At 40.6% G+C, this 12,069-nt stretch overlaps 2 protein-coding genes across 2 annotated transcripts in view; one reads left to right on the top strand and one right to left on the bottom strand.

The window, feature by feature from the left end:
* The window catches only part of LOC137976699 (uncharacterized), a 23,492-nt gene extending 23,102 nt beyond the window's left edge, over window positions 1-390 (bottom strand). The window contains exon 1 of the mRNA XM_068824054.1: window positions 1-390. This exon is cut by the window's left edge and continues 582 nt beyond it. Within this exon, the coding sequence (XP_068680155.1) occupies window positions 1-390 (390 nt within the window).
* Window positions 391-527: 137 nt separating this feature from the next.
* LOC137976540 (uncharacterized) lies at window positions 528-1,907 on the top strand. The gene has a single exon (XM_068823913.1). It carries the CDS (start codon window positions 528-530, stop codon window positions 1,905-1,907), a length of 1,380 nt encoding a protein of 459 aa, XP_068680014.1.
* The last annotated feature ends 10,162 nt before the right edge of the window (window positions 1,908-12,069 follow it).

Below are 12,069 nucleotides of genomic sequence, written 5' to 3'. Positions count from 1 at the left end.
CATTGCGCTAAGGGTGTCATCAACATAGCGCTTGTAAAAGGCAGGCATCTTGTTTTCTGTTTCCAGCTGTTTCTCGATGTTACACATGAAGGCGTTTGCCATGAGAGGCCCCAGCGGCGAGCCCATTGCCACACCGTCCACTTGTTCGTACAAGTTTCCTTCAAACTGGAAAAGCTGATTTTTGGTGGCGATTCTTAACAGTTCTATCAGGGCCTGCTTCGTGATATTAAGATCGTGTTCTTTGTTGAACCAGTCGTTCTCAAAGGCTCTCTCTGCAATACTCTCAATGGTTTCGTCCACAGGAACATTAGTAAAGAGTGATGACACATCATACGACACCAAAACATCATGCTCTTTGATTTTCATTTCCTCCGAAATTTTACCATCCATTACTCCAAAAGGAGAAGGAGTTAACGTCGACTGTACAAAAGATCCTACCCAAAAACATCGCCGACTCAGTAGTCCAAAAGGGTTCCAGGCTCGCACATCTGTACGGTCTTCCTAAAACCCACAAGAAGAAGTTAGCCATGCGTCCCATCTTATCTGCCACAGGAACATACAATTATAAACTTGCCAAGTGGCTGGACGAAAAGCTGAAGCCCTTGTCCGTCAACGACCATACCGTCGGTGACATTTTTGTTTTTGCTGACGAACTCCGTGAAATGAAAATCAAAGAGCATGATGTTTTGGTGTCGTATGATGTGTCATCACTCTTTACTAATGTTCCTGTGGACGAAACCATTGAGAGTATTGCAGAGAGAGCCTTCGAGAACGACTGGTTCAACAAAGAACACGATCTTAATATCACGAAGCAGGCCCTGATAGAACTGTTAAGAATCGCCACCAAAAATCAGCTTTTCCAGTTTGAAGGAAACTTGTACGAACAAGTGGACGGTGTGGCAATGGGCTCGCCGCTGGGACCTCTCATGGCAAACGCCTTCATGTGTAACATCGAGAAACAGCTGGAAACAGAAAACAAGATGCCCGCCTTTTACAAGCGCTATGTTGATGACACCCTTAGCGCAATGCCTGATGTTGAAGCAGCTATAGATTTCTTAACGACACTAAACAACAGTCACCCTTCTATTGATTTCACAATGGAGCTCGAAGAAAATGGCAGACTACCCTTTCTTGGAATGAACGTAATCAGGAATGGATGCTACCTGAACACAACGGTGTACCGAAAACCAACTGACACCGGACTGTTGTTACATTATCACAGCCACGTTGACGCGAGATATAAACGGTCACTGATAAATACCATGCTTAACCGTGCGTTTAAGCTCTCGTCTACATGGAAGGCCTTTCACGAGGAATGTGAACGCCTCAAAGAGATCTTTTCTCGTCTGTGTTATCCTGAAGATCATGTGCAGTCCACCATCCGCCTTTTCGTTGATTCAAAAGTTTCCGAGGAATCACGCACCCACGTTGATGAGAAGCGTGGGGACCCAATCAGAGTCGTGTTGCCCTTCAAGGACCAAAAATCTGCGAACGCCGTACGGAGACAACTTGCCGACCTAAGCCGTAAGATCAATGCGGATATTACCCCTGTCTACACGAGCAAAAAGATCAAAGAAGAGATCCGGGTCCGTGAAGAGAAGCCACCCCTTGTAAGCCAACAGTGCGTTGTGTACCAATTCAAGTGTGACCTGTGCGACGCAGGTTATGTCGGATATACCTGCCGGCACCTTCACCAGCGCATTGAAGAGCACAAAGGGGCAACCATCGGCGACCATCTGAGAGAGAAACATGCATTGGAACCTAACAACATCGCAAAGAGTTTTAGAATTCTGAGAAAGTGCCAGAACAAGTTTGATTGTCTTGTTTTTGAAATGTTTTTTATAAAAGAACTGAAACCATCGCTAAACAAACAGTGTGACTCTATCCGCGCCAAATTATTTGTTTAGAACAGTTCTTGTAATTATTTATTTATTTATTTATTTATTTATTTTTTTGTCTATTGTTTTCTCTAGCTACCGTTCATTACTCCATATATTTTTAGCATTTTTTACACTTTTGTACATATTTTTATCACATTTCGGCGTTCGCCGCATTTTTATCTAGTTTTTACATATTTATGCTAATTCTTAAAACTTTTATTCTCACTTGAAAATGACCTCCGAGGGGTCGAAACGTCGTGACTTTTTATCGTTAGTTTTTATTACAAAATCTTTTTTAGAAGCCAATGAAAAATGGTGTACTGTCGAAGTTTACCAGATCGCACATTTCCAGTGACAGAGTGAGATCTGGGTACGAGATTAGCCTATGGGGTCCCATGCCGGTAGGACTATTGGCTCTTCCTCTAACACCGCCATTACATAATAATAATAACTTATATATAACTAATATACTAATATAAATAATTAAAACAACAGTAAATTAAAGACTATCAATATAAAAGATAATTAACATACTTAAGTAAGATTCCATTCGAATTGGAACGTAACCTATATCTACCCTCATTCTTAATATTAATAAACTCTGTTATATACCCTGGAGCATAGCCTAATATACCAAAAGTAAAATTTTAAATTCTATGCGGAATGTAACAGGCAGCCAGTGCAAATTATACAATAATGGTGTTATTCTGCAGTACTTAGATTCGTTATGTATTAATCTGGCTGCAGCGTTTTGGACCCTTTGGATTTTATGTATTTGATAGGCTGGTAGGCCAAAAAGAAGGCTATTGCAATAGTCTATACGACTACTAACAAAAGCATGAATCAGCTTTTCAGTAGATTCTCTAGACAAGTACTTCTAATTTTCCTGATATTATACAAGTAGTAGAATGCTAATGAACAAGTCTTGTTGATACGTGAGTTCATTGACAATGTGGAATCAAACCACACTTCCAAGTTCCTAACAGATGACGTAAGTTTTATTTCAAACTGACCAATAGGAATGCTGTTAAGTTGAATTTTGGCGAGCTGTTGTTTGGTGCCAATCACAAAAAACTCAGTCTTGTCATCGTTAAGAAGAAGTTTATCAGTTGTCATTCACAATCTGAAAGAGGCCGGCTTGGCAGTGTTGTCTCTAAAAAGGTTTATGGTGTATGAGATCACCAAGGCAGAAACAGCTTTAAGTCAAAAAGGGACTTTACCGAGTGCTGAAAAATGTAGATGTAGATATGATGAAGAAAAATATAGAATGATGAAGCTTCTGGTTAACATCGCTTATCGACTCCATTTCTCATGTATTTCAATTTCCACAGTTTAAATATATACACATTACAATAATAGTCTATATAGCACTCAATCTTTCACCCTTGGACCTTTTATGGGATGCAATTCGCACTCAAAAGTGACGAGGCTCCCAGTTAACTTGGTTGCTAAGTTGGTAGAGTAGTAATCGCACAGCCATGGCTTCGAGCCCCGTTGAAGCCTGGGTTATTAATGGGTTATTTGAAATATATGATAATATATTCTACAGCATTCAACACAGGTACACGTAGAAAAAAATCCATATGCTCTTAACATCTGTTGAAATTATTTAAGTAGAAAACATGTGCTCTACCACTGAGCGTCAGGCAACTTATGGGAGCTGATACACGTCCCGCATACTGCTAAGAATGAGATGTCGAAAGATGGTATATCCCCAACTGCATGTATAGTGAAGGGATCGTGAACTTAAGATGCGAATGGCTACGAGCAGGACGATGCTGTCTTCGAATTCCTTACAAAAGATGACGTTTGGGGATCTCTGAGAGAACGGAAACACCAAAAGAGACATCACGAGGTGATAAAGTGAGCCATCTTCACCAGTTAACATGCATGCGTGATAGGCATATCGAAATGACATTTGCGACAAAAGCGTGTTGGAGGAAACTTTGGATTGTTTCAACTACGAAGCTACAATCATAGACAAAACTTTTGGGAAGGTTAGCACTTTTGACGTCTTCGTTGCTTCTCTCCCCTCCCACCTCATTCAATTGTTCTGCAAAACTAAATGGTTTTAGTGGGAATATTAGGGGGAGGGGTCTTTATAAGAGAAGGTGAAACTATTTCTTTTGCGCTTTAACAGAAGCGGGTTGAAGTACATACAGCTCTGGTGCGGTTCATTTACATAACCTTCCTAACTACTTTTGTCTATTGTAGCAGCTTGTTATCATGCCATCTTAGGCCTATTTGATTCCTATCGTCAATTTTCCAATTTGAAAGTATTCTTGCTTTCTAAGTTAAACTCGAACTTCACTTACCATTTTTATGAAAATTACAGCTTGACATCATCGCCAACCAGTACAAATGGCGCCCAGTGCTTTACAGCGCAATACTGCTTTGACTCTCGGAAAGATTTCATTGCTTGTTGAAGAGCTGCACCTGCGCTTTTTCCGTCTACCAGGTGCTGGTGGAAGCTCGTCATGAACAGCAACGTTACCTCGTCATCAATTGCCCAGAGTGACACCAAAACAGACCGAGCTCCAGCACACAGGAAAGCCCTTGCAATTCCCACCACTCCCTCAGACTTCACTTCTCCCCGGGCACTATGACAACAAAACAGCACAACTAGTCTTGCTCGAAGAGAAATTGTCTGAACATCCGACATTTTCAAAATGAAGTCTTCCTCTTTGGGGATTGGAGATTTCCGTTCGTTATTTGGAGCTAAAGCAATTTCTCCCGTTTTTTGGCATCCATGTGCTGCAATGTGAACTAAAGCAACTGATTTCATACTTTTCATTACCTCAGCTTTCGTGGCACTTTTTCAAGTCAGTGGTGTTGTCTGCAGAAGTTGTCCAATCATCTCTACTTCTTGTTTTGCGCACGGAAGCTGTTCCAAAATAGGATCCCCTTTCTTGTTAGTAACTTCCTTCAACCACGGATCACCTACAAGCAGGGCTCCAGTCGTACTTTGGAAGTCTTCAGGTGCACCAACGATCACATTAAAAGCGGTCAACGAGGGAATGGTGCGGATCCTGATAGATTTACTCAATGCACAATATGGAGCCAAGCAAAATGGTCCATCGCGAACAACGATTAACTCATTTCCTTGGAGCAAGTCTGCAATTGGCTCGAGTAAGACATCATACAACGGCTGTAAAGAGTTGACAGATGATGAAGATGGTAGAACTTCTTTCTCACTGATAGGGTTTTGCTGCAAGACAGGTCATTGCGTATTGAATCCAAAGAACGATTCTCGCATCTGACACCATCCCCTACGCCGATCCCTTTCAAAATAGTTTCCATCAACAAATCAGCACTTCCATTTGCAATTTCGTTTTGTCGAAAGCTGATCTTCCTGTCATTTCTTAGCACCCAAAACGTGATCTTGTTGTTGTCAAGTGCAACAAAAACGGCTTGTGAAGGTAAAAGCTCTAATGCAGCTGTAAGAGTTTGATTCGGAGCAAGTGCAGACAATGACTGAGAGTCAATGCCGTATTGATCTTGCAAAATATCCATCAAAGCCTGTGCTCGACCTTTCTCAGCAGCATACAAAGCTTCTTCAATCTCTCCATTCTTAAAAAGTGTACTCCACAGAGCAGTGTATGACAAGCGATACGTATCACGAAAACTTATTTTCCATCCATCTTTTGACTTCAGACTATGCCTTGTTTCATCAAAACGTTTTATACTTGAAGGATAACAACTGAGTGCATTACTCAAGGAACCCAACAATTCATGATCACGACCTTGCGAATACCACGCGATTCCCTCTCCTAGACAGTTTCCAATTTCCTTGAAAATACTAAGACTACGTTCATGGTATATAGCAATATGGTACTCCAGGGCTTCCTTAAAACTTTCTAGATTGCCATAGGCATTTCCCAGATTTCCATAGGCCGATCCCTCCCCAGCCCTATCTCCAACTTCTTTAGCAATACTAAGACGTTTTTCGTAGTACTCAATGGCTTGTTTAAAATTACCTAGATTGCGGTAGGCATTTCCCAGCTTTCCATAGGCTGATCCCTCCTCAGCCTTATTACCAACTTCTTTAGCAATGCTAAGACTTTTTTCGCAGTGCTCAATGGCTTGTTTAAAATTACCTAGATTGCGATAGGCATTTCCCAGATTTCCATAGGCTGATCCCACCCCAGCCCTATCCCCTACTTCTTTAGCAATACTAAGACCTTTTTCGCAGTGCTCAATGGCTTGTTTAAAATTACCTAGATTGCGATAGGCATTTCCCAGATTTCCATAGGCTGATCCCACCCCAGCCCTATCCCCTACTTCTTTAGCAATACTAAGATCTTTTTTGTAGTACTCAATGGCTTTTTAAAAACTACCTAGACTAAGATACGCGTTTCCCAGATTTCCAAAGGCTGATCCCTCCCCAGCCCTATCCACTACTTCCTTAGCAATACTAAGACGTTTTTCGTAGTACTCAATGGCTTTCTTAAAATAACCTAGTTTGCGATAGGCATTTCCCAGATTTCCATAGGCTGATCCCTCACCAGCCCTATTACCTACTTCTTTAGCAATACTAAGATGTTTTTCGTAGTACTCAATGGCTTGTTTAAAATTACCTAGCCTAAAATACGCAATTCCCAGATTTCCATAGGTTGATCCCTCCTCCGCCCTGCAGCCTATTTCTATGGAAATATGTAATGCTTGCGCATAAGTTTTTATGGCCTGTTGATAATCAGGTAGGTTGAGGTAAGCACCGCCGAGATGAAAATGAGCCCTTTCCTCACGATATCTGTCTTCTACACTTATCGCAATGACAAGCTCTAGTATTCGCTGCTCTACAGCCTCTAACTTCCCATCTACCATTCTTCAATAACTAAATGAGAACTAAAACTTTTTCAATGAGATGATCCAATGTCAAGTCAAGGATGAAGCTGGAAGGAAAGAAAGATAAAGATGCTTGATGTTTAATCTGCTTTTTAGCTTCGAGACGAAAACGTTTTTCTCGCCCTATCCCCTCCCAGGATGGTTAGTTAAGGGGTGGTATCAACGGGTTAACACGGCGGGTTTTCCCTCACCTTTGCTGGAAATAAATCACGATTCTAGATAAAATAATTCATTTGTTTTGTTAACAAATAAACGGCCACGATTGTGACAAGCAGAGCTGCACTTTGGAGTTTAAGTAAAAGAGCGAAAAGCATAAAGTAGTAAAAGGTCATGAATGACTGCAGCTTACCAATAACTCCAAATCACACCCTCCTTTTTTTCACAAGTCAACCACTGAGCAAAACAGTTCTGCTTTACTTGCTTAATCATCAAACAAATAAAATAAAACAACTCATATCGAGTTCGGCAGTTGCAAAATTTAGCATCGTATTGCCAGTGAAAACCGAGTGAGCCAGAATGCTAGCACACTAGTGAACTAACGCTTTGGGAAGAACAAGAGCTTTAAACATTCCTTCTGAAAAATTGCTTCTTGAATCTTTACGCATTCATGCCACTTCGTTTTGCATTTGACTTACCAATTGCTATATGACAGAACGAGTTTCATTTAATCAGAGAGGTCTAAACGTCACTTATCACTAAAAACCCAGCACAATGACAACTTTAGCAAAGAAAAACTTAAGGCAGAGGACTCGTCATAAAATGTCCTATTCACTTTTTTGATCATAGTTGACTGGGTGTTCATAATAAGTTATGAATGCAGCCCAAGGATCAGCGGTTCATTGAGCAAGTTAGAGAATTTATTTGTCAGCTATTGGAGCTTTAAAATTACAAACTGTGAAACATCATAAGTCCATCACATGTAGAAAGGAATTGCATTGCGTTTTGGGCAAGAACATGATACTTTATGTTTGAAGCCTTTTAGAGGGGGACGTGGGGGGGGGGGGGGGGGGGCATTGAGGTCTAGAGACTGTAAACCCCCTTCTCCTTCTACAAACTGAATATCTGAACAAAATACTTTGTTGACGTATGCATGATATGGACTAAACTTATATTCATGTTATAGGTATTTGTGGATGCCTTGATTGTGAATAACACATATCCTCTAGTTTGCCTTTTCGGCTTAAATGTAAGAAATCCAGATCCCCCAAAAATATAATCGTCCCTAAGTGGATGGTAATACATCGCATCAAAACTATGTTAACTAAACACAAAGTGACCCAAGTTTTAAGCCTTGATTTAAAAAAGACACCTGTTTATTTTAACTAGAATTTTCCTATTTAATGGTCCGCCATTACTAACTTTGAAATATTTGAGAGAGCTGGATCGAGGAGAAAATAACATGCAATGGGTGTGTACGAGGCACGGGAGTTTCGGGCATTCAGACTTTTAAACTAGTGTTTTGCATATAAAATGAACTGCATTTTAAGCTGGTGAGTAAATGACGTCACTTTCCCCAGATCCAACCCTCTGAGGTCCCATCAGTTAGTTTTGAACGTGAGTATTGGCGGACCGGGAAATCCAAAATCTACACTCAAAGTAAACAGCCTTTCGATAAATATGCAAGCTCAAAATTTTGCCAGTGAGGTGTTAAGCAAACTCACTGAAAATCTGAAGAAAAAAGGAAATGATTTTTTGATCATAGTAGCACTTTAACTGCAGCGCGCCTGAAACTTTTGTTCAATTCAAACAAGTGTAACGATTGTTTTGTAAAGCCTGCCGGCCCAGGATATTGTTCATTCGTCCTGAACTTTAATCAGCCGTTGGCGAACCGGTACAGTCAAGCAAACAGCGCTGGTTTCAATACTATTTAAGTATTGAAGTATTTACAATCATTAGCACGAACTTGAAAATTACTGACCTTTTTTCCTCAGAGTCACTCAGAAAGACAGCATAGTAATTAGAGCGCGACCAAAGAAAGAAATCTGCAGTCTGATCTTAAAAAAAGGAAAAAAAAAAGAAACACGAATAACAAAATGGAAATACTCTTCTTTCTTGGAATGGTCCGTGCCTCGCAATTACTTTCTTTGCCTCAATGTACTAGAAACATACACTTAGTTTTCGTTCCTTTGTCACAATGTGAAACTAATCCAAAACATTCAGCATAAATTAAACTTTGCAAAAAACTATAACAAGCTGTAATGGTGTCAAAACAAATCGAGTTCTGAGATATAGTGATGTAGTGACACGAATATTTTTTGATAAGCTTAGCAAACAGAAGAGCATCTTTTGAGCCAACCTGATCTCGATTAACAATCTGACCATAAATGCTTTGTTTCAAAGTAGCAATGTTCGGATAGAATTGATTGCTCCTATGGAGCACTCAACTTACCATTTGCAAATAATTTGCAAATAAGACAGCGTTTAAACAATACAGAGCTTACAGCAGAACAAGAAAACAGCAGTTTGGAAGAACCGTGTTTACTTGGCGAAGGCACGGAAAGTGATTTGTTCAGTTGCAGTTTTGAATATATAGCGGAAATCATTCTATTATCAGCTCTGTGATACGTTGTTTTGACTCCAGCATTATCACAAGTAAACGGAAAACAGGAGACTGACGGAAAATGAAATTACGTCCGGTAAAGATAAAAGAAAAAGAGTCTCCGGCTTTAAGAGTACCCGACGATTTAGATATGAGCCTTACTGCCAGTAAACATGCACATCTAAGTAAACCAGCACGCTTATTTATTCTTCTCTCAGAGCTTTACGTCAGGGGAAGTATCGAAAACCAAGCACTCGAAAACGAAGAACATAGCACGAAGCACACAAAGGTCGAAATCGAAATAAGCACCCTAAGTCGAAAACGAAGCAATCAAAACTCGAAAACGAAGCACCCAATTTGCCATTAGAAGATCGCTTTGACCATAGGCAAAAACCAAATTTGTTGTTGTTGATCAGACTAAAAATCAACTTTCTACTTAAGATCGTTTTTCTGCTGTTTCTTAATATATCCTAGTGTTTATGAAGTTGGGTAGACAGCAGAAAACCACTGTGGTCTTTAAATCCTTAAATGGTCTTACACCCGAGTATTGAAGCGATGTATTTATCGATCGATCTGATGTTACTAATTATTCACTGAGGGACTCCGTGAACAAACTTCAGGGGCACTCAACGACCAATTTGTTGTAAAATGTATTATTATATCCCAGTTAATGAAAATAAATGTTATTAAGGCATTTTCAGGTGTTTTTGAGTGTTGCTGGGAAAACATTATCTGTTCCTTTTTCCCAGCAAGGCACACAAGAAATTTCCCAGCCAGCTAGATAAAATTGGTTGGTTTCCCAGCCAGCTGATCAAATTTATTTCCCAGCCAGGAATTCCGCGCGCTTTCAAGCCTCGATCCGAAACGACCGAACAAAAGCGACAAAACTGGGACAAAACAGGTTTTTTCCGTAAGCGCAATCACTCTGACCAGCCGTCGTATGTTTGTGACTACTCTTTGGGAGAGGGAAGGGGTTCCTTTTTTTTTTTTTTTTAGTCGTCCTCAGTCTTCAGAGTTTCTACAGCCAGCTCGGGTTGAAATGCTAGAAAGAGTCAGTAATTCCCAGGCAAAACCTCTATCAATAACAAAATTTCCCAGCCAGCTCATCGAAACACCTGTATTTCTGCCAGCCAGCAGGATTCCTCTGGGGAACAGATAATGTGAGGAACAGATTCGTTGGGTGCCCCTGAAACTTTCTGTTCCAATACCATTTATTTGGACGACAGTTTTAGCTATAATGGAGTGGTGCGGTGAGGTGCGGTGCGGTGCGGTGCTGGGCTGTGCTGTGCTTTGGAACAGCTCAGAATCACTGAATATCAAATAATTGTTATGGGGGTACAGAGATTCGCTCTTTTACCTCATATCCTCTAGCTCCTGTCGGAAACAGGATAATTGGTATTGATTAAGCTAATGTTTATGTATATCGCAAATCAAGGAAGTTTAAAGGTGAACTAACATTTTAGCCTTTGGCCATTATGTTTGATGACCATTCAACATGTTAGATGATGTTGGAACATGTTTCATACAGCATCAAACATTCGATTCAAAATCTTCCAACATTTCTTTTCTTCAATGATGAAATGGTATATGAAATGAATCATATGAATTGCGGATATGAAATCAAGTGAAGCTATGATCTTCGCAGTTACGAACGCAATTTTTACAATTGCGTAGAGAAGCCTGAAAAATTCAGGACTTCAACGGGGTTTGAACCCGTGACCTCGCGATTCCGGTGCGACGCTCTAACCAACTGAGGTATGAGGCCACTGACGTTGGGAGCTGGTCATTTGTGGGTTCTAATGGTCCCGTGAGGAATGAATCAATGATGAAATGGTATATGAAATGAATCATATGAACTGCGGATATGAAATCAAGTGAAGCTATGATCTTCGGAGTTACGAACGCAATTTTCACAATTGCGTAGAGAAGCCTTCTCTACGCAATTGTAAAAATTGCGTTCGTAACTGCGAAGATCATAGCTTCACTTGATTTCTTTTCTTCTCGTGTTGGATGTGTAAATTTTTCGTTTGGCCAGTCTCAACCAACATGTTGCAAGTGCGCATGCGCAGTGTGATAAAAAATCCATTCATTATCAAAGATATCTTACCCACAACCCTGTAAGTCTTACGTTTGATCAAGCGTGTAGACAGGATGATTGATATAGTTTGGCCACCCCATAATTTTCAACATGTTGGATCTATGCAAACTCAGATTTGCATTGGTAATTAACTCCCTTGGGATTGTAATAATTTAGTATATAACGGAGTGTTTTGTGCCACACCCTGTCACTCAAGTTGAGGCCGTGAACTCGGGTGGTCTCGATGCCTTTTGTGATACCCACCCGACTTACTATAGAATGTCAAGTTCAAGCTCCAGAGCAAATTCAAGTCCAGCAACCGGGCGATAACCAGGTTTACCACAGGTAGCCCAGGCTCACTGTGTGTGCCACGTAGGTAAATATAGAGAACATATGAGGCGAAGTTTAGGTCTGGAAATTTGCTAGAAAATGGAAATAAAAATCGATGAAACGTGGCACACACAGTGAGCTTGAACTACCTGTGGTTTTACCAGGCGGCGGGACAGCCTTAGGCTCAACCAGTGGCGGCCCTTCAAGCTCAACCTGAGGTACCATATAATTTCTTGCCGTGGTAGTTCTATTGCGTCTAGTATTAGTTCTCCTTTTCTCTCTAGGAATCTTATAGTCCGTTTGAATTATTTGACCTGTGTGGCTTGCCTAGTGGTGCGTCGTTTGTCTGGCTTACGTGCGAGGACATGTTGAAGTTTATTTTGCTTGTGGGGTTAATG

The sequence above is a fragment of the Montipora foliosa genome, chromosome 11 (genome assembly GCF_036669935.1).
Source record: "Montipora foliosa isolate CH-2021 chromosome 11, ASM3666993v2, whole genome shotgun sequence".
In the NCBI taxonomy this organism is placed as follows: Eukaryota; Metazoa; Cnidaria; class Anthozoa; order Scleractinia; family Acroporidae; genus Montipora; species Montipora foliosa.
Note: the sequence above shows the minus strand (reverse complement) of the source record. Positions and strands in the feature narration are given on the sequence as shown.

Bases quoted from the DNA above. Each gene is read 5' to 3' on its own strand.
- LOC137976540 (XM_068823913.1), top strand. From the start codon at position 528: ATGCGTCCCATCTTATCTGCCACAGGAACATACAATTATAAACTTGCC.